The 21,972-nt window shown below is 52.4% G+C and overlaps 3 protein-coding genes across 5 annotated transcripts; all 3 read right to left on the minus strand.

The window, feature by feature from the left end:
- Positions 1-113: 113 nt before the first annotated feature.
- Positions 114-12,602, minus strand: TAPBP (TAP binding protein). Of its 2 annotated transcripts, XM_086706574.1 has the most exons (8): positions 12,400-12,599; positions 12,091-12,261; positions 11,603-11,863; positions 3,361-3,759; positions 2,625-2,966; positions 2,423-2,512; positions 2,222-2,259; positions 114-1,225 (listed from the first exon to the last, which is right to left on the minus strand). In XM_086706574.1, exons 1-8 carry the CDS (start codon positions 12,434-12,436, stop codon positions 1,214-1,216), a joined length of 1,350 nt encoding a protein of 449 aa, XP_086562700.1. In that variant the 5' UTR covers positions 12,437-12,599; the 3' UTR covers positions 114-1,213. The 2 variants fall into 2 exon arrangements, with proteins under 2 accessions (XP_086562700.1, XP_086562699.1); XM_086706573.1 differs by lacking the exon at positions 2,222-2,259 and having other exon boundaries at positions 12,400-12,602.
- A 210-nt stretch (positions 12,603-12,812) lies between these two features.
- Positions 12,813-16,489, minus strand: ZBTB22 (zinc finger and BTB domain containing 22). Of its 2 annotated transcripts, none has more exons than XM_086706570.1 (2): positions 16,292-16,489; positions 12,813-15,363 (listed from the first exon to the last, which is right to left on the minus strand). In XM_086706570.1, exon 2 carries the CDS (start codon positions 15,292-15,294, stop codon positions 13,396-13,398), a length of 1,899 nt encoding a protein of 632 aa, XP_086562696.1. In that variant the 5' UTR covers positions 15,295-15,363; positions 16,292-16,489; the 3' UTR covers positions 12,813-13,395. The 2 variants fall into 2 exon arrangements, with proteins under 2 accessions (XP_086562696.1, XP_086562695.1); XM_086706569.1 differs by lacking the exon at positions 16,292-16,489 and adding an exon at positions 16,068-16,197.
- A 350-nt stretch (positions 16,490-16,839) lies between these two features.
- On the minus strand, positions 16,840-21,347 carry DAXX (death domain associated protein). The gene is made up of 8 exons (XM_086706580.1): positions 21,211-21,347; positions 20,034-20,292; positions 19,049-19,880; positions 18,709-18,923; positions 18,321-18,552; positions 17,688-18,165; positions 17,307-17,529; positions 16,840-17,101 (listed from the first exon to the last, which is right to left on the minus strand). Exons 2-8 carry the CDS (start codon positions 20,238-20,240, stop codon positions 17,042-17,044), a joined length of 2,247 nt encoding a protein of 748 aa, XP_086562706.1. The 5' UTR covers positions 20,241-20,292; positions 21,211-21,347; the 3' UTR covers positions 16,840-17,041.
- Between the last annotated feature and the right edge of the window lie 625 nt (positions 21,348-21,972).

A 21,972-nucleotide genomic window follows, 5' to 3' on the forward strand; every position in this document is an offset into this window, starting at 1 on the left:
GGATCGGGTGTCGCCAAAACGTTTGAGAGGTCGGGGAGATTGGCAGGAACCAGAAGTGACTGTAAGAGTCTGTGCTTGTAGAGGGGACCCGTGGGGTGGAAGGAGACACGGTGTTGGGAGCACCAGAGCATAACTTTATTCCAGCGGCCTGGCCGACTGTCCTGCCCCTCGGACGTCCCTAGGCCAAGCCGCCGCTTCCTTCGTCCAGTAGTTACCTGACCCAACGCTTGCTGTTCAATACTTAGGATGTAAAAAAGACTAATTTCTTCTGATGAGCGCCCTCCAGTGGGCGCCCGGCTCTGTGCCGCAGCGGGGACACAGCAGTGGACAGACAGGCACGTCCTTGCCTTTGAGGAGCCGACGGTCCGGAAAGGGAGACAGGCATTTAACAACGACTCGTACAATCACTTAAATACAACTGATGAACCGCACAGGAGGAACACGCAGCGGTCTGAGGGAATAACGAGGCTGTCCTGGAGCCCAGAGAAGGCGAGGGCAGAACAGACAAAGGGAACAGACCAGGGAAGGTGGGAGCCGTTGGAGAAAAGGAATAGCCATCGGTGTGGTGAACACTGAGGGGAGGGCTGGAGGGCAGAGGTGGGGTTGAAGAGGCAAGCAGTGGCTCCAACGTGGGAGATGCACAGGCCAGGACAAGAACGGATTTAGCTTCTAGAGCACTGGTTCCCCAATGTGACGCCTGTCCCAGTGGTCCTGGAGACTGTTTCAGTGGGTTTATGAAATTAAGGCTATTCATAACAATACTAAGATGTTACTTGCCTTTTTCATTCTCATTCTCTAAAAACAATGTACTGTGGAGTTTTCCAGCAGCTGAGTATTGACCTCATCGTTCTCACAGCTAATGGAATGCGTGCTTATGTGTTCTTGTGTTAAATTTTTCTCAGTTTTAAGTTCTAGTATCATTAATATCTAGTTTATAACCCACATAAGCAAAGGTTCTTTAGAGTTCCTGACCGTTTTTAAGTGGTCCAGGGATGAAAAACAACAACAACAAAAATCGAGAACCACTGCCTTAGAGCTCTAAGAAGGGAAATGCTATAGATTTGTGTCCTTTAAAAAAAGCATTCCAGCCGCTCCTTGGAGAGAGAGAGGTTGGAGGGAGCATGAGCAGATGATGGTGTACTATTTGGTGGAGCTAGTACAGTAGCTCAAACCAGAGATGACGGCGGCTTCCCCAGGATGGTGGTGAGTGTTCTCACTGGGCTTTCTGGAAGAGAAATAAAAAGGAGGTGAGGAATGCCGGATTTTAGGAAGTGACGTGAAATGCTCATGATCAGTCCAGAGATAAATGCACCATCATGGGCACAGAGGGTGGCAGAAGAATGGGGCTCACAGTTTCAGGGGGTTTTCTGCCTGGCAGATACTGCCAAGGGCTTTTGCTTAATCCTCCCAACAGCCTTCAGAGGCTCTGCTGTCTATACAGTAGCCACCATCCACATGTGTCTCTTGAACATTTGAAATGTGCCTAGTCTGAAAGAGTATTATTAAAATTAATTTTAGGGGCGCCTGGGTGGCTCAGTCAGTTAAGCATCTGACTTCGGCTCAGGTCATGATCTCGTGGTTCGGGAGTTCGAGCCCCACGTTGGGCTCTGTGCTGGCAGCTCAGAGCCTGGAGCCTGCTTCGGCTTCTGTGTCTCCCTTCTCTCTCTCTACCCAACCCCCAACTTGTACGTGTGCACATGCTTTCTCTCTCTCTCTCAAAATTAATCGCTTAAAAAAATTTTACCGGGTTTTTTTTTTTTGATGTTTTTTGTTTTTGGGGGTTTTTTTTGCTTTTCTTTAAGTAGGCTTCATGCCCAGTGTGCAGCCCAATGCAGGACTTGAACTCAAAACCTTGAGATCAAGACCTGAGCTGAGATCAAGAGTCAGCCGCTTAACTGACCGAACCGTCCAGGTGCACCTCTTCTTACCTTTTTGATGTGGCTGCTAGATTATTTAAATGTACATATGTGGCTTGTATCATATTTCTGTTGGACAGTGCTGCCTAATTTTTTTTTTTTTTTTTTACCCTCACACCCAAGGAAACTGAGGTGTTGGTTAAGTGGAATATTCAAAGTGGCAGGAGTCAACCCAGGTGTGTGTGAATTCCAAGTTCAGGTTCTGCCCGCCATGCCAGTGGAAGCCAGAGCCTTCCTCTACCAGTGAGGAGTTGCAGGGAGGGTCTCAAATGAAAAGGGAAAGAAAAGAAGAGGAGAGCTATTACCTTCTCCTTTGAATCCTTCGAAGTACACATGTAGGCAGCTGTGGAGAGAGATTGAGAAGGGATGGGACGGGGGAGTGAGGGATGGGATGGGATGGGATGGGGGAGATGAGATTGAGAGGGATAGGTGTCAGGCTTCTGGGAGTAGGCAGGGACTGTCATGGTCACAGTGGGGGTCAGGGTCTAGGTGGGACTCACACTCACCAGCCCAGCCCAGTGCTTTGATGAGCCCGAGGAGGAGAAAGGCAGACAGGAAGAGGCCCACACCATCCTCCAGGGTGGGCCCAGACAGACCTGGCAGGTGGAAGGGAGAAAAGTGAACCCCTTAGTATCTTCCCGGGGCACCCGCCCCCTCCCCTGCCCCCCCTCCCCGCTCCGGTCACTCCATCCTCCTCCTGGCTCTTACCTGCCACCTCCAGGGTGACCTCTGCGCTGCGCCCCAAGGCCGGCAGGGTGGGGTGGTGGACACGACAGGCATAGCGTGCCCCATGATGCTCGGCAGTTACGGGGACCGGCTGCAGGTGCGCGGAGAGGCTGACGGTGCCGTCTGAGTGGTGGAGCAGGGCAGAGAGCCACTTCTGCCCCTCAGCCTTCTGAAAGCTGCCCTCTGGGCCACCTCGGAGCTCCCACTCCACTTCCAGACCCTCAGAGGGATAGAAGTGGGACACGAGGCATTGCAACTGGGGGGGTGCCTCCCCCCGGGTAGCCCATACAAGAGGTGCCGGTGTCAGGGATACTTTGGGTGGCTCTGGGGAGAAAACATGAAAGGAGCAGGGGGGGAATCAATCCACATTGTCCTCCCATGGAGACCCTCAGTTTGCCCCATGGCTTCCCCCAAACTGGGTTTGAGTTTTTCTCTCCTAGGATGGGGAACCCGCTGTCTCCCCACTGGTGCTTCAGAGGGATTCCCATGCTAAAACCCTCAATCCCAGGGACACCTCTTCCTCAGATTTGGGAACCTTTATCCCAGTCACTCAGATTCCCAGGGACTTCCACCATTGCCCCTCGGAAGCCCAGGGACCCCAATCTACCTCCCATCACTCGCCCAGCACCCTCTTCTCCCCTATCCCTCTTCCATCATGATGTCCCCATAATGCCAGTGCCCATCCTTTACCCGTGGGGACCCCTGGACCCCAACTCACTCTGTACAGCAAGCTCCAGAGCGACCTGCCCTTGCAGGTATGGCAGGTGTACAGTGGCCAGATAGGTGCCCTCCTGGAAGGGCTGCACTGCAGGCAGCCAGAGGGTCCCATTTCCAGTCCACGGACCCCACGGCTCATCATCATCCCAAGCAGCAAATGCCACTGCCCCCTCTTGGGCAGGTGGCATTTGCTCACTCAGCCCAGGCGTTGCAGCCAGGAGTAGGTGCCCTTTGCCCAGGTGCTGGCGTCGCCACTCCAGCCCAAAGGGAGGGGGACCTGGGGCCAGAGATGTAGCGGCCTCAGAGGTGGGGGGCATGTAGGCAAACTTCAAGTCCAGCAGAGCATCTTGTCCCAGTCGGATCCGAGGGGTGGGGGTGTGGGTGAGGACAGTCAGCACAGCTGAGGAAGATGGGGAGAGGAGGGAGGGGAAAGGGCATGAGGGAGAGAAAAAGAAAGGGAAAAATAGACAAATAGAGTTATAGGGAAGATACAACTAGAATTCACCCAGCCCTCAGAGAACACCTCCTTTTCTGATTCCATCTTCTAGTCCTCCCTGCAAATCCCCTTTGTTCTGGGACTGGGTGGGACCCAAAGTAGCTGAGAGTGAGCAGATACAGCTAGAGATGAATAGGGGCAGGGAGTGGGGACAGTCCTTGAAGGCTGGGCTGAGCACACAGCCCACTCAGTGGGCTCTGAGAGCACTTCTGACACAGCCTGAACCAGCCCAGTCCCCATGCACCACCCTTCAAGAGCCTTTAGGCTTTAAAGAGCTTTTGAGGCCTTAAAGCCTTAAAGCTCACTCTTGTCACTGGTGAAGACTGAAGACTCAGGGATGTCAATCCTATGGTGCCGTACAGAGTACTTTTTGACTGCTATTTATATGGTCCTGTAGACCAGTTGTTTCACTTTTCCGTGGCTCAGCTGAATCTCCTAAGTGGGAATAATGATGATGATCACAGTGCCTATCTTACGGGGTTGTAGTGAAGTTTAAATCATATAATGCCTCTTGCTACCCGGAATTATTCATTTCCTGATTCTGGATAACAAAGGCACCTATGTATGAAAGGCACTTAGAACGGTACCCAGAATACAGTAAGTCTACCAAAGTGTTTGCTGTGGTTACACTTGACCATCAGCCAGACCAACCGAACGTGCCCCAACTCGACAGCATCTCTCCCCATCAACATTCCCTCCCCCTGCTCCAATGCCCATTCTCTCTGCCTTGATGAATGATCACCACCAGCCCCACACCCGCCCCCCCCCCGACTCCCCATGCTAAAGGGCTTGGAGTCACTAAGACTCCATCCTCTCTAATGCTTTCACTCAACTAATATTTATTGAGTACCTGTGATGTTCAAGGCAGAGGACTGAGCAGTGACAGGCAGTCCCTGCCTTCAGATTTCTTACAGTCTAGTAAGGGAGACGATGAGTAAATTGCCAAACATAACATACTGTGTACTATCCCAACCAGGCCCTAATTCTGTCTTCCAAATAGACCTCACCTGTTTCCAACTCAAGTTCTCACCAACATACATTTGGACAATTACAGCCTCCTCTCGGGCCTTCCTATCCTTGGTCTCTCTCTTCTTCGATTCATCATCCACACTGGAGCCACACAGTGTCGCTACAATTCTGATCCAGTCACTTGCCTGTTTAAAAAACCCAGCTGCCTAGGAAGCCAGCAACTAAAGGCACAGGCTGAAGCTAAATGGCCCAGGCTCCATTCCTGGCCTAGCTTCTTACAAGCTGTTCTTGGACAAGTTACCAAAGTGCTCTGTCTCAGATTTCTTCATCTGTGACATGGAGATGATATCAGTACCTAGTTCCTATGGCTGTTGAGAGGAAAAAATGGGATCATGTCTATAAAATGCTTAGAATAAGACCTGGCCATAGAAAATGCTCAGTGAATGTCAGGTGTTACTATTTTCATTACTGTTGTCATCATCATCACCACAGACTTGCTGGGTATCTCGAAGAAATCATTTAATCTATATTTTTCTCATTAGTCCAGTGATCTGATCCTTGCCTACTTTTGTAAGAATTAAGTTTAAAAAAGCCTGGCTTTTGGGACAATGGCGCACACACTTCTGATGGTTCGCTATCACTTATAAAGCCCAGATCTCAGGGTACTTGATAATCCACCTGCCAACCTATCTGTCCAGACTTCTCTTGCACCCTAAGGACCGGCTCTAGAGAATCCCTTTCTTGTGACTAGTAGAAATTCTAATCAGGCCACCTGGGTGGCTCAGTTGATTAAGCGTCTGACTTCGGCTCAGGTCGTGATCTCACAACTCTTGAGTTCGAGCCCCGCATCGGGCTCTGTGCTGACAGCTCAGAGCCTGAGCCCGTTTCAGATTCTGTGTCTCCCTCTTTCTCTGTCCCTCCCCCACCTCTCAAAAATAAACATTTTTAAAAAAAAATTTTTAAAAAAGAAACTCTAATCATTGGGCCATCCTTTGCTATGGTCATAGGTTCCTTCGGTTTATAATGTCCTTCCCCATTTTCTCCCAAACATCTAAATACTTCATGTCCCACAAGGTCAGGTCCACTGCTACCTCCTCCCAGGATGTTTGGGTCCTTCCCATAAAAGTCCTCTTTCTTCTCTTGTGATTATGCAATTTTTAATCCTAGTTTCTGAGCACTACAAGGTTAAACTTCTCTCAATGTTATGGGAGTTTTTGTTGAATAAATTAAAAATAAAGTAGGTAATTCACTTAGTTTATTAAAATCCAAAAACAGACTCTTGAATTGTCAAAAACCCATACGATTTTAATAAAATCTGAAGGTTTTACAGGTTAACCCTGAAGCTAACAGTGCTCTTTAATATGGGTTGATGGAGGGGCACCTGGGTGGCTCAGTTGGTTGAGTGTCCGACTCTTGGTTTGGGCTCAGGTCATGATCTCACGGTTTGGGGGTTCAAGCCCCACACCGGGCTCTGTGCTGGCAGTGCGGAGCCTGTTGAGGATTCCTTCTCTCCCTCTCTGCCCCTCCCCCGCTCTCTCTCACTAAATAAATAAATAAACTTTAAAATGGGTTGATGGAGCAATTTTAGACCTGCATCCTACAAACTGGACTCTGAAAAATACAAATGGAAATTTGTACCTGTTTTTATGGCTTGTATTACATAGGTTTTTGCTTGCTGTTAATAAAGTGAATGGTAACAACTATTATAAAGTATTACAGAAAAAAATTTAAATCCAAACCTAATCAAGTGACACGATGAAGAAATACTTGGCCAAATACAGAATGTAGGAAATTCTACAGAACAAGTGACAAACCAGTACCATTTGGGGGGCTGGGGGGAGCACTTATAGAATAAAAGAGACAAGAGACAAAACTGTTGTGGACTGAATGCCTGTGATACGCGCCCCACCCCACCCCCCAAGTTCATTGTTGAAGCCTTCCTGGCCAGTGTGACTAAACTGTTGACTCTTGAACAACACAAGTTTGAACTGTGAGGGTCCACTTATATGCAGGGTTTTGGGTTTTTTTTTTTTTACAGTACAATACTATAAATGTATTTTCTTTATGATTTTCTTTTTTTTTTTTCTAATGTTTATTCTTTTTTTTTTTTCAACGTTTATTTATTTTTGGGACAGAGAGAGACAGAGCATGAACGGGGGAGGGGCAGAGAGAGAGGGAGACACAGAATCGGAAACAGGCTCCAGGCTCTGAGCCATCAGCCCAGAGCCCGATGCGGGGCTCGAACTCACGGACCGTGAGATCGTGACCTGGCTGAAGTCGGACGCTTAACCGACTGCGCCACCCAGGCGCCCCTAATGTTTATTCATTTTTAAGAGAGAGACAGAGCACAAGCAGGGGAGGGCCAGAGAGAGTGGGAGACACAGAATCCGAAGCAGGCTCCAGGCTCCCAAGTCATCAGCACAGAGCCCAGCGTGGGGCTGGAACCCACAAACCGCGAGATCATGACCTGAGTCAAAGTCGGACGCTTAACCGACTGAGCCACCCAGGCGCCCCTATGATTAATTTTCTTAATAATATTTTTTCTTTAGCTTACTGTAAACATACAGTATGTAATACATATAACAAAACATGTGTTAATCATTGTTTACATTATCAGTAAGATTTTCAGTCAACAGTAAGCTATGAATGGTTAAGTTGTGGGAAAGTCAAGTACACAGAGATTTTCGACTGCTGGGGGCGGGGTCAACGCCTATAGCCACCCCCCACCCCCAATACACACAGTTGTTCAGAGTAAGCTGTATTTGGAGATAGGGGCTGTGAAGAGGTGATAATGGTTAAATGGGATCATTAACATAGGGCCCTAACCTGATATGCTGGTGTCCTTTTAAGAAAAGGAAGCAACACCAGAGCTCACTTTCTCTCCTCCATGAGGACACAACCAGAAGTGGCCATCTGCAACCACAAAGAGAGAGCTCTCATTAGACACCAACCCTGCAAACACCTTAATCTTAGACTTGATCTCAGACTTCTAGCCTCCAGAACTGTGGGAAAATAAATATTAAGACATCTATTCTGTGATATTTTGTTAAAGCAACCCAAGTAGATGCAACAACCAAATATGATATATAGAACTGTTTTTGACCCTGATTCAAGCAAACCAGCTGTAAAATAACATCACTGAGACAACTGGGAAAATTTTAATATGGGCTAGGAATTAACTGATATTAAGGAATTATTGTGTGGTTTGTTTATGACAATGTTTCTTTTTTTAAGTTTATTTATTTATTTTGAGAGACAGAGTGTGAGCAGCAGAGGAACAGAGGGAGATGGAGAGACAGAATCCCAAGCAGGCTCTGAGCTGTCGGCGCAGAGACCTATGTGGGGCTCGGTCTCACGAACAGTGAGATCATGACCTGAGCCTAGATCAAGAGTCAGAAGCTTAACCAACTGAGCCACCCAGGTACCCCAATGGTTTTCTGAATTTTTTTTTTTAACGTTAATTTATTTTTGAGACAGAGAGAGACAGGGCATGAATGGGGGAGGGTCAGAGAGAGAGGGAGACACAGAATCTGAAGCAGGCTCCAGGCTCTGAGCTGTCAGCACAGAGCCCGACATGGGGCTCGAACTCACAGACTGTGAGATCATGACCCGAGCTGAAGTCGGATGCTCAACCGACTGAGCCACTCAGGTGCCCTTGTAAATTTTTTTTTAAGTCCTTACTTGATAAAGATGCTTACTGAAGTAACTAGGAGTAAAATCACATGATGCCTGGTATATATATACTTTAAAACACCAAAAAAAGAAAATAGATGGGGGGAGCATTGGTGGAACAACGATATCTACACAGATGGGTGATGGGCCTATGGGGGTTCATTATACCACTCTCTCTACTTTTATAGGTCTTTGAAATTTCCCATAACAATTGTTTTTTTGTTTTAATTTTTTTTAACGTTTTATTTTTTTTGAGACAGAGAGAGACAGAGCACGAACAGGGGAGGGGCAGAGAGAGAGGGAGACACAGAATCTGAAACAGGCTCCAGGCTCTGAGCTGTCAGCACAGAGCCCGACGCGGGGCTCGACCTCACGGACCGTGAGATCATGACCGGAGCCGAAGTCAGACGCTTAACCGACCAAGCCACCCAAGGCGCCCCACAATTGTTTTTTAAAAAATGAGAATTAGGGGCGCCTGGGTGGCGCAGTCGGTTAAGCGTCCGACTTCAGCCAGGTCACGATCTCGCGGTCCGGGAGTTCGAGCCCCGCATCGGGCTCTGGGCTGATGGCTCAGAGCCGGGAACCTGTTTCCGATTCTGTGTCTCCCTCTCTCTCTGCCCCTCCCCCGTTCATGCTCTGTCTCTCTCTGTCCCCAAAATAAATAAACGTTGAAAAAAAAAAAATTAAAAAAAAAAAAAAAGAAACTTAACACATTGCCAAAAGCCACGACCTTACCTACGATGTGTAGTTCAAGTTAAGTTAAAAAAAAAAAAAAAAAAAAAAAAAGAGAATTAAATACCATACACACAAACTGCGTTAGGACAGTGTATTTGTCAACAAACATTTTGAAGTATTTGATAAGAAATACTGTCTAAATGTGTATTAGCAAAATTACCAATGATCTGTGACACTAGAAAGATACATTTTAAATTTTACGTTAAAACAACAACTTTAATTTTCTTAAATCCCTAATCAAGCAGAAATGCTTGAAAAGGAAGACTGAGCACAGCAACTAGTTTTTACCCCCAGGGGTCTGTGAGAAGCAGAGAATTGTCCCACCTGGGCGCTCTCATGGCTCCCTATCTGTACTACTCTAATGGCCCAAATTGCTTTCTACTCTACATTACAATTACCCATGACAAACCTGCTGAGAACCTTCTAGAGAGCAGAATCTACGTCTGATCACCTTTTTTTTTTTGTTTTCCAGAGAGAGAGAGGAGAGAGAGAGAGAGAGAGAGAGCACACACAAGTGGAAGGGGCAGAGAGAGGGAGACAGACAAGGTCCTGCAGAGCCTGACCCAGGGCTCAAACTCAGGAACCCTGAGATCATGACCTGAGTGGAAATCAAGAGTCAGCAGCTTAACTGAGTGAGCCACCCAGGTGCCCCCTGATCGTGTTCTTGACTCTTAAAAATGTCCAGGGCTACCCCAAGATTCTGACTTAATTCTCCTGGAGTGGTAGGATTCAGTGTATTTTATTATTTTTTTAAGTTTATTTATTTATTTTGAGAGAGTGAGTGAGCTCTGGTACATGAATGAGGGAGGGGCAGAGAGAGAGAGAGAAAATCCCCTCCTCGGGCCGGAACTCACCAACCATGAGATCATGACCTGAGCCTAAAGCAAGAGGCTAACACAACTGACTGAGCCACCTAGGCGTCCCTATATTCAGTACATTTTAGAAACTTCCAACAGGACTCTTACTTGCAGCCTGGACTGAGAACCACTGGGCCCTAATTTATCCTTGGTGCTAATAAATATTGAACCAGTGAATACATTAACAGAGTGATATGATAGTCACATGATAGTCACAACAGAAAGGCGGATAGGAAACAGCATCCACATTTTACAGTTGGAAAAACAGACTCAGAGAAAAAGTATGTTGTCACCCCCACCTCAGTGAAGCCAGAAGCCCTGGGAAATACTCCTTGCCACTGGAGAGAGCTACTATCCCCACAAGGGGCAGTTTGCCTCTGCCCCTGCCTAGGGTGAGTCCTGGGAGCTAAGAACAGAAGTGTAGGCAGAGGTGATTAGGCAGTTGCTGAGTCCCTTTCCCTGGTCCTGTAGGTGATTCACTCTCAGGGAGGAGGGTAGCAGGAAAACGGTCCTGGGGAAGGGAAGGGAGGGTACAGCCCTCAGCTGGGGTTTATCTGCTGGTTGGGCTGTGTCATTTACAAACAATGGCACAAGGGAAGCCTGGCTGGCTCAGTCCAAAGAGCATATGGCTTTTGATCTCAGGGTCTTGAGTTCGAGCCCCAGGCTGAGCGTAGAGATTACTTAACATACATACATACATACATACATAAAATTTAAATCAACTTTAAACTTTAAAAAAAAGTCGCACAAGATTGAGGGAAGCCAATGACTACTCATATCCTACCCACCTTCTGCTGCGAGAAAGGTGAGCTCCTAGATACCCAGTTGATTGTTTTTATCTGCCCACTTCCTTCTCATGCCTCCTCTCGGCAAAGTGCCAGACTCCTGGGCGTCAAAACCGCATTGCACCATGCACAGAAATGGGTCTTTGCAGTGGAAACCAGGAGGTCTCCTGCCCTGTCTCTTCCTCCAAGTCCACCATTTGGTGACCACAGAATCAGCGCATCCTCACGAACTATAGGAAAGGGGCAGTCAGAAAATGTCAACGCTCTAGAGCGCAAGAGCCTTTGTTTTGCTAAGTGCAGAAGTTCCGGATGTGGGCACGGATGGGGCTTGAACCCTGGTTTTTGAAACAGAGTGAAACGCAAGATAAAGATCCAGGAGGAGAGGAGAAAAACATTTTCCTGCTTCTGAGCCCCTCCCAAACCCCATTCCCTTACAAGTTACTCAACGTCCAGTGTAGGGAAAGTCAGCCACTCTTCCCAAAGCTCTGCCCCTGCGAACTCCACGAAGCCCCACCCCCAAACCGCAGGTTGTGGGTGGTTGTTTTCAAGTGGGCAGGAGCTAGAATAAGCTGTTAGCGGTAGATTGTTTAATCTTAGCCGAACCGCCTTGCTTTACAAGTAAGGAAACTAAGCCCCAATTAGTTCCAATTAAGTTCCACAGAGCGAGTCACAGGCCGATCTAGACCCTTAGAATCTACCCGTTCACCTCTACTTCCCCGTCCCAGCTACCTGTTACCATGGTGATGAGATTAGGTTCCGGCTGAGGCTCGGACTCTGGTCTCAGGAAGCTGGAGAGACTTAAGATCGGGCTGGACACGCTGACCATGAGCCAAGTCCCATCCAGGGCCCGAGGGCAGCTCTGCTCCGGGGTCAAGCCACTGGCCCAATTCGCTGAGGCAGGGAGCGGGAGGTAGCGGCTCATCTCGCAGTGTGGTGCAGGGGCGTCCGAGGGGTACCGCCTGAAGGCAGCCTGCAGGGCTCCCGCGGGGTCTGTGAGCGCGGACAAGGGAATTGCTGCTGTAGTCACCACCAGGAACGCGACGGGGAGGGCAGTGTCCAGGGAATTCCAAATGCACAAACTACCCAGTAGTGAGAGATTTACAGGTAATCCAGGCTCATTTTACAAGGGGAAACTGAGGCCTGAGGTCACAGTGCGACCTAAAGAGGAGGGGGTTTCGGTGGAAGTGGGAGTTGAGGGCGAGTCCGGGATGACTCACCGCGCACTTTGAGGTAGAGCTCGGGTTCGAGGTCCGGCCGGGGAGGTAGTCTCCCTGGGCCCTGGCGCAGCAGCAGTGCGGCGGGTTTCTTGGTCAGGCGGCCCCCGCCCGCGTCCTCCACCATCCAGCACTCTATCACCGCGGGTCCCGCCGAGACGGCGGTCACCAAGCCTGGAGGAGAGGGGCGCGAGTGAGGGAGCGGTCCAGAGGTCAGGCGACCCTCGTCCCGCACCCCCGCGTCTGGCGCGTGGTGGGTCACCTCCCTCCGCCTCTTCCCTGTTCTTGAGCAGAGTCTCGGGGTTCGCTCACCCAAAGCCACGGAGAGGAGCAGAGACAGGGGCTTCATGGCGCAGCGATCTGCTCAGCTCTGAAACCTCCACTTCTCCCTTTCACTTTCATTTTCCTTGAAAGGCCGGCTGGAGAGTCGCCGGAAATCCCCTCTGGTTGGGTGAGGCCACGTGGGAGGCAGGTGCTTTCCACACAGGCCAGGCACAGATCCCGGAACACTATCTCCAGTTCTGATCTGGGGACCTCAGCCCCGCCCCGCCCTGCCCCTCCCTCTTGGACCACACAGCACCACCCACTTCCAGAAACCCTCCCCAACCCTAGGCTCCCCCTCGGTGCCCTCCTTCCAGAAACTACTTCCTAGAGAACCGTTACTCCGCTTTCCCCAACCTGCTTCGGATCCCCAGCAAACACATAGGGGCTGTTGGCAAGCCAAGTGAAATGACCAATAAATATTTTAATCACCATTTTAAAAAAAATAAGATTTAAAATAAAAACCTTGTATTCTTACGACTTATATTCCCTCCTTGTCTTCACTCCCTCCTCAATGAGAATCCAGTTGGAGGTCCCCCAAGGAGAGATAGGAGGGATTAGGGTGGAAATAAAGGGCACGTCCTTAGCGGGGTGGGGTAGGTTCTAGGACAAGGGTGGGGCTCAAAACCTGGTCCCCACAACAACACAAACACAGACTTCAGGTACAGACTACAACCACCTGACCCTTGACCCTGTGACTCCAGGATGCTCCATAGCCCCTTTCCCTCCCCCCACCACCATATGCGCCCCAGTCTGGAGCTGAGGGAAAGGAAGGACTTAGTTCCAGGGATACTTTGTGGGAGAGGGGCTGAGGGATGGAATGGGGTGGCCGATGGTGCAACATTGTTCCCCCTCCAAAATATATACAAGTCCGGTAGAGATAAGGAAGACAGTAAGCGTGGTGGGAGATCACCTGAGGGCCACAGCGCCCCTGGCTGGTGCTCCCGGTTTCCTCTTCCCCGAAAGCTGCCTCCAGGAGCCCCCCCTTCAGTTTGTTCCTCCTCCTCCACCAAAGCCCATCTCCACCTTGTGGACACTGGGTGGGGACCAGACCCTTCGGCTGGACTGGGGCGTGGCCCCACTCGCCTCGTCGCCGCTGCCCCCACCCACTCCAGGAGACTCTCTCTTGGGCGGCAGGGCTGGCCCAGCGGGCCCTCCGGGTCCGGGTCCGCCCCCGCCCAGGCGGTGCCGGCGCTCACAGTGTCCCCGGTGGCGCATGAAGCTGTCTCGCCACATGAACTTCTTGGCGCAGACGCCACACTCGTAGGGTTTCAGACCTGTGTGTGTCTTCATGTGCTCGGTCAGGTGGTGCTTCATCTTAAACTTTTTGTTGCACACGGGGCAGTCAAAGGGCCGCAGGTTGAGGTGCATGTTCACATGCCGATCTCGCATGCTCTTGTGGGAGAAGGCCTTCCCACAGTGGCACAAAAAGATCTTATTCCCATCCCCACTGCCTGCCCCTCCAGGGGTCCCCCCAGCACCACCCGGCATGCCCAGGCTCCCTGCTGAGGTGCCCCCCAGGGTCACCGCCCCGTGTTCAGCTTGGTTCCCTGGTGGCTGGCCTGGGGCCTGTGAGGAGGAGGAGGATGAAGACGATGGGAAGACCAGGATCTGGTTGCCCTGCATGTCCAAGGGAAGCAGGGGCCTCGGAGGGTGGGAGGGGGCATAGGAGGAAGGGGTTGGCCCCCCGGAATCGTCAAGCCCCGCCCCAGGACCCCCACCCTCATAGGAGCCAAAGTCATTGGAGGACTCACAGAAATTGACCTGCTCCTCTCCCTTGTCCGGAGGCTCAGTCAGGGTCCGGACATCACTTATGCTAAGGGTAGCCTCTGGTCCTCCAGCCTCGGGAACCCTGGAGCCACCCCCGAGCTCTTCATCTTCATCATCCTCACAGGTCAACACCAGGTCTTCTTCCTCCTCATCCTCTTCCAGATCTGGGTCTTGGGGAACGAGGGGTGCCGGTGCTGGGCTGTTTCCACCCCGCTTCACATATACCCAGTGTTTCTGTGGCATGATGCTGGGGGGTGCATAGGTGGGCCGCCGGAGCCCACCCCCAGGGACCACAGCACCTCTCCCATCCCCATCATCGCAGAGCTCATCTGCCTCCAGCAGCAGCTTCCCAGAGGTAGCTCCGCCACTGCCAACCACAGGGGCTGGGAATACAGGGCCACCTCCTCGACGTTCCCCACTGCCCACTGCAGAAGCTGCAAATGCCTCTTGGGAAGAAGATGAGAAATCAGTGGACTCTCGGGGGCTGAAGTAGTTGCTGCTGCTGGGGGACTGATTCTCACTGGCTCGGCTGGAGGCATGGGAGCGCACAGAGCCCATGGTGGCAGGGGCCACAGTGGCCCCACTCCCCGATGGGACCCCAGCACCAGGGACAGAGGCAGAAGTGGCAGCAGCAGTGGTGATGGTGGTGGTGGTGGCTGAGGCCCGGCCTTCGCGGAGGAGTTCAGTGCACTTATCCACGATGTGCCACATTTGGAGCACCGACCCCACTGTGAGGAAGTTGACAATGTCAGCAGCAGCCATGCTGAGGCGACCAGTGTAAGCGGAAGCCAAGACAGTCTCGAAGGCGCCCGGGTCCATGACGCTGGGCAGAGAGATGGAGGTCATGCCCTTGAGTAAAACCTGGTCGTGGAAGTAAGGGGAGGAGGCAGCCAGGACAGCACGATGAGCCCTGAACTCCCGGCCCTGCACTCGGATGGACACATCGCAGAGCTGGCCCTGTAGCCGCTGCTGATTGAGGGACTCCAGAAGGGCACTGGTCACCTCAGGGAAGGACACGTGGACCACTGCAGCTGCAGGCAGGGGCAGTGGGGGTGGGGCCAGTGACAGAGGCAGGGGGAGTGCTGCCCCACTGGGAGAGAGAGGAGATGGCTCCATGGCGTGGAGGGAGGGGGTACCCCCCCAGCCACAGGAACAAGGGAAGGAGGAGGGCGGCCGGGGGGGTCTCTGGGAAGAAAAAGAGAGAAGAATGATAACATCTCATAATACCACAGCCCTTCCCTCTACAGTTTAAAAACATGTTCATACCCTTTATCCGAGTAATTCCCCACAACACTGTAAGGTAGGTATTCCTCTCAACCCCATTTGACAGATGAGGAAACTGAGGCTCGGAAAGATTACGAGATTATCCAAGGTCACAGAGCCAGTAAGTGGCAGTGCCAGGAAACACAGATGTCCTGACTCCTAATCCAGTGCTCTTTCCTTGGAGATTAGAGAAATAAGGTGTTCTTGGGGAGTGGGGTGCCTCCCCTCAGAATTTCCCATTTGCCTGAAAGCCTGAATTTCCAAAATTTACCTTACTGGTGTTTTGCAACCTTTTCTTAGGAGGGGGGCAAGTCTGTTCCTGTACCGAAAACCATCCCTCCCTCCATGTCTTTTTAGGCTATGCCCTCCCCCCCCCCCCCCAAGCTCTGTCGGGAGCAAGGGCCCCTTTGCCCCTCAGCTTACCTCTAGCCCCGCCCCTTCAGGGCACGCCCCTTGGCCCTTTCGGCCCCGCCTCTTCAAGGCCCACCCCCGTGGCTCTCTCGGCCCCGCCCCTTGCCTACCCCCGCCCACACAGGACCCCGCCCCCCTCTGCTCCGCCCCAAGCGCTACTTCGACCTCCTCTCCCACCCGGAAGGCGCCCCCCAACCCCGCGCGTCCCCGCTTACCGGGCCGCGCGCCCCCGGGCCCCCCCGCCCCTCACTCGGCGGCCAGAGCCGCAGCCTGGGCCCCTCCCGCCGCCATCTTGCGCCGACTCCCTCCGCCCTCCGCCTCCGCTCCGCCTCCCGCCCCTCCGGCTTTAAAGGCACAGACGGGTACCCCGCCCGTGCCTCTGGGCACTACTCGGCCGACTAGACCACTTCTCCTTTAAAGAACAGCCGTCTCATTCCACCTTAAAGGTACCAGGTCTCTTCCGCTGCTGAAAACGCAGGACTTGGTGGTTCGGCCGAAGCGCTCATTCCCCTTTAATTCCGTAAGCCTGCCCTTCCCATTGGCGAAGGGTTTTGGCCGTCGCTGCTTAGGCTCCGCCCCTGAGCTGTGGCCATTAGCAGGTTTGCGGGATCTAATCGCCCTGCTCTCCCAGCTTCAGACAGTCCCCCTGAAACCCCGCCCCCTTCCTCCGGGTCTGGATTGGCCAAATAACCTTGAGTCGGCCCCTGATTGGCCTTTTTACTCCAACCGCTCGAAGTGAGAAAGTAAAGCACATTCGGGAGGCTGGAACACATTTTTCTTTTTTTTCTTTCTTTCTTCTTTCTTTTTAGTGCCTGGCAGAGGGCAAGCGGAAGGCCTGAAGCCGAGGGAACTCAAAGAGAGGCAGGCTAAGGACAGGCTACAAAGGACAGCTCCAGGGGTAGTCCAGGCCCAGGCTAACCTTGAACCAGAGAACAGCCGGTGCCAATCGGCTGTGAGAGTAGAACAAGGAAAAGGAAAAGACAGGGATACAATAAGAAAAGAACTTTATTGTTTATTAATGTTTCTGTGTAAAACTTAAGGTTTTGTTTTTTTGTTTTTTGTTTTTTTAAAGAAACACCACCAAAAGGGGATTAGCCCAGTCAATCCCTTCCTCAGTCATCTGTTTCCCACCATCCTCCAAATACTATTCCAAAACATTTTGGAGGCAGGGAGTGGGGGGTAGAGGCAGCTAATCAGAGTCTGAGAGCACGATGATCTCCTCTGGATCGCACTGTGTGGCCACACTCATCTGCAGGGAGTGAGAGACAGAGTCAGAAAGAGACGTCTGGAATATAGGGGTAAAAGAAGCAAAGGGAAGGATTTCTCAGAGATTAAAAACTGGGGTTAGAAAAAAGGTCGAGAGAGGATGTGGTGGGTGCAAAATTCAGATGGAGTGCCTGAAACTGAACAGACAATGAAAGACAAGTCAGGAAACAACTGCCTCCCCCTCTTACCTTGTAAGTACCAGGCCGGGAGGGTTGTGAATGGGGGGCTTGGGACAACTGGGCTGGAGATGGGCTACAGAGGGAGCTGGTCACCAGGCCATGGCTAGGAGAGTCCACTCTTGTCGAGGAATCAGCAACTGGGGCCATAGAAGTCAAGGGAGAAGGTGGGCTGGGCAAGGTAGATACCTTCTTCCCATTCTTCTCATGCACTGCCCTTTGCCTTTCTACATAGCTAGGGACAGAAACACAAATATGTGGAGGGGTATGAAGAGCCTGAGGCTGGAGGGGAATCATCCAGTCTCTTCCCAGCAGACCCAGTTCCTCAATACTCTCAGAAAGCCCCTTGCAATCTGTCCTTGGCCTCCCCCTTCTCCTCCTTGTCATTGTTACCTGTTTCCTAATGACCCTGCTCCAGTTTGCTTCTCCTTCCGGGATTTCTTGCACGGGGGACAGGAATCTCCCCAGGTGTGAGGAGACACACCTCCATTGAAGGAAGTGGAGGTGACCATGGCTGCTCCATTCTCCAAGACAGTGGTGAGGGGGTCCTCTGATTGCTTCCTGGAAGAAGAAACGTCCCTCTCCTCAGGGGAAGGAGTGGTATCCAGGGGCAAGGCTTCGATCTCGAGCTCAAAGAGCTGAGACATGGGGCTCTCTTCCTCCAGGGGTAACTCCTCAAGGTGTTCTCCGTTGCTTTCAGCATCTATGCTGGAGGGGGCCAAGGCGTCTTCTGACAGTGAAGATGGTGACATTATGAGTCCTTTGTTCTGGTGCTCCCCCACAGACTTGCTGATCCCTCTGCTAGATTCCAGGTTTTTTTCAGCGGAGATCTGCTGCAGTGGGGACATAGGGCTCTTGTCTCCATCCTGACCTGGAAAAGAAGAAAAGACGGGAGAGGCAGCATGAGAACTAAGGGAAAGAATACTGCTGAGAGTAAGAGGAGGGAGGGAAGGGTCTCAAACAGGTGGTTCACAACCAAAAGAGTAGAGGGAACCGACACATGAGGGGACTGTTTCCTTGACATACCTGCTTCTTCCTCCTCCTCCTCCTCCTCCTCCTCCTCTTCATCATCCCCCTGACCTTCCTGCATCTGTTCGAGATCCTCCTCTTCTTCAGAATCTGTGGCCTCCTCCTCTTCTTCTTCCTCTTCCTCTTCTTCCTCTTCTTCCTCTTCCTCATCACTTTCCTCATCTTCTTCGTCATCTGTCTCAGCCTTGGAGGTGGTAGGACATTCCTGGGACACCATTCCACTAGGGCCCTGGGGGACAAAGGAATTTCTCTAAGGAATCCCTTGTCCCAGAGGGTCTGGTTCTCGGGTTCCTTCTGCACTTTTCCCAGTCAGTCACCCTAAACTCCCTGCTAGCTAGTGCAGGGGAAGGACAAGGTCTGTCTGAAGGGTTTATCCCTTCCATACCTCACCAGAATCCAAGGAGGCTTTGGGGGAGTCTGCAGAGTGGGAAGAGGTGGCTTGGGGAAGCCGAGCCCTTCTCTTCTGTCTCTCGCCCTCCTCACTCTTGTCTTGCATCATTGCATATTTGGAGATGACCTCATCCAGCCGGCTCATAGCCAAGCTCCGGTTTTCTCGCAGGCGCCGGGCTAGGGCGGGATCTGACAGTGCAGGGTCAATGCCTACGTGGGAAGATATAAAGTCAGAGTACTCAGCCCAAACCCTAGAAGAAGGGACAAGAGAGATCCCCCCTCCACCAAACATCTGACATATAAGGGTTGTTGACAGGCATCTCACTAATCCCTACCTGGCCTATAGTCATCTGTGAGGTGACAGCCAAAGTTGTAGATGAGATCAAGGTGGCGTCGTTCCTGTAACCTGATGCCCACATCTCGGAAGGCATCCTGAGCCATGAGCTGGAGCTGCTGTCGTGGGAGGCCGAGGCTGTGCCTAGCAGCTGCCTTCTCCACAGCCCGCAGTACATCTCCATAGTCAGGGAAGGTATCAGGCCCTGGTTTGTTGATGAGCCGCTCAATGCGCCTGTTAACCTCTGGATAGCGGGTGCCACGGTAGGGGATGCGCTGTTCTATGACACGGCCCGTCAGTGAAGAGCAGTCTTTGAGTTCACACAGCCGCCCAAAGAGGCGGATCAGCTTACGCTTCAACCTTGCCTCCTGCAGGTATGTGGAGTCTGGGTCATCCAACTCTGAGAGATCCAACTCCTTTTCCTGCAGCCGCCGGATCTCAGCCACATAGAGCGCTAGCAGCTGCTCCAAGCGCTGGATCTGCCGCCGGGAACCACGGGTCCTTGGGGCCTCAGAGGCAGTGGTCTCGGCATTTGTGGGGTCCGAGGAGGGGTCTGTGGGAGGGTTATTCCCAGAGGGTTCACTAGAGGTGGTGGCAGCAGGGGCCAGGTTCAGCTTCTTCTTGGCTGAATGGGCCTTGAGAACAGTGCAGAGCTCATTAATGTAGACATAGAGCTTAGCTGGCCGGCTCTGGGCCCGAGATAGGACCCGAGAGAGGATGTTGCAGAACTCCGCCGAGGCCAAAAACAGAGAGTGGGCACGCTGCTGCCGGTTATAGAGGAATGGGACCACCTCAGGGTGGTCTGCTGTCTGCGTCTTACACAGCTCAAGGAACTAGAGGATTCAGGGGAAGAGGTAGGGGGAAAGAGACAAGGGGAGGGGTTGAGAGAAAGAAGGCGAGGTGGGGTTAGTTGGGAAGAAAGGACAGGAGAGCCAGTCAGCCATCCCCCTCCCTGGGGTACAAGAATCTTCTCCCCTAAAGCTCACCTCTTCAAACAGCTTCTCATTCTCCAACTTGTAGCATTTCTTGCCGCCAGAACTACTGCTTCCTCCAGCCCCATGGGGCTGAGAGGAGCCAGGGGCTTCTGGCCGGGGTGAGGCCGGATTGGGGGGTGGGTGGGAGGGACCTGGCTGAGCAGCTGCTTCATCTTCGTCATCATCATCCAGCACGATGATGCTGTTAGCGGTGGCCATGGGGGATCAAATCCCCCGGAGGGAGGAGGTGTTGGGGATTTCGGAACTCCTGCTGGAAGGGGATGGGGCCTCAGAAAGAGCCCCTCCAGCACAGCCCATCCCTCATCTCACACACTTTCCAATCTTCTTGGGTTTCAGTAACACCCAGCCCTGCCCAACAGTGTCCTCAACTGCCTGTCTTCCAGCAACTGTTAGTACCATATGCTTTTCTGGCCCTTTACATAAGGAAGCCCCAAACCACCTGAAACCCTTAAGTCCCCACCCCCAGCTCCACCCCTCTTGTCGATATCCAAGCTTTCTTTCTGTTTCATTGCCCCACTTCTCAGACATTCATTTCCCCAATTCTCATACTTGCCAAGTTGATTCTTCCAACCCCTGGACCGCCTCCCACATTGCACTCCAGATTCCCTCGACGTTCCCTCGCAGATACCACACCCCCGGCAGCACCACCTCCTGAGCCTTCCCCGTTTCGCTCTCAAACACGTCAAATCCACACCCTCATCCCATCCTGAAGGATCACCCCCAACTCCTAGACTCTCTGAGGTGAAGGAGGTTCCCTCCCAATAATCCATTCCCCTTTCTCCTCCTTGAATTATCTTCATACTCCGCCCTCCGACGGGGCTCCTCAAACCGGGGCGTCAGGTTGGAGAGATCTCACCTCAATCCCCTCCCTCTTACCCCACCCGAATTTCCCCCATTCTCTCTCTGTGACCTGTAACCGATTGTGAGCCCAGCAGTGAGCTGTCCCGATTCCTCTCAAATCCCAACCTGGCGTCTGACCCCTTCCTCTAGATGAGCTTCCCGCCAAGTCCCCCTCCCCCAGTTCGGCCCCCGGCCACCCCACTCCCCTTCAGGGATAGGAAGGAAGGTACCATAGCTTGTCCCTCAGACTCAGCGCCCGGGACTCCCCAATACCTCTCCCTCGACATTCCCGCCCCCGCCTTCGCTCCCCACACCGTCCGGCCCCCACCTCAGAAACGGTCTCTCGAGGCGACCCTCGCTGCTGATCTCAGAACCTCGCATGGTTCCCTCCGCCTTCCTTCCCCCTCCCACCGCAGGCCCTTCTCTGGACCGGAAGCCGCCGAGTTTCCGCCTACAGCCACATAGGCGCGGCCATATTGTCGTACGGCGCCCGGACCACGCCTCACCCTGCGGCAGGAAGTGGTGGTAGACCCGCCCCCATCTCCAGTGACGCCCACACAGTCTGCGGCTCCCTTTCCTGTGACCAGTAGGGGGCGCTTTTGCCTCCTCAGGGCGTCCCAAACTACCTGGGGGCCGCCATTTTGCCGTACGGTATTGGCTACGCCCGGACTAGGGCGCGCCGCCGGCAGAGCTCTTTTCACCCGGTGCTTCTGCGACTCAGCCAATTAGAAACTTCCTGCATCCGGCCCAACCGCCGGCGGGTCGCGTGCTGGAAGGACTGAGCCACTTTTCCAAGTGGGGAAGGGGGAACGGAACAGGAGAGCCAAGGGATTGGGCCCTCCAAGACCACGCAAGGGTGCAGGAAAGAACGAGCGTCTCTTAAGAGGGAAAAAAGTCCTTTTCCTTCCGCTGGGCCGTTGACCAGCCTTCCGGCGCTGCTTTCCTACCTGCCCGGTACCCTTTCCACGGTTTAATCGATTGCGCCTGCCCCTTCCCTTTTGCTGGCGGCCCGCTCCCTTGCCGCTGTCCAGCAGCTACTAATACTTCCAGGTGTCTGTATCTCACAACCGTGAAATCATAACAAATGCAT

The sequence above is a fragment of the Puma concolor genome, chromosome B2 (assembly GCF_028749965.1).
Source record: "Puma concolor isolate L17-30 chromosome B2, mPumCon1.1.hap2, whole genome shotgun sequence".
In the NCBI taxonomy this organism is placed as follows: domain Eukaryota; kingdom Metazoa; phylum Chordata; class Mammalia; order Carnivora; family Felidae; genus Puma; species Puma concolor.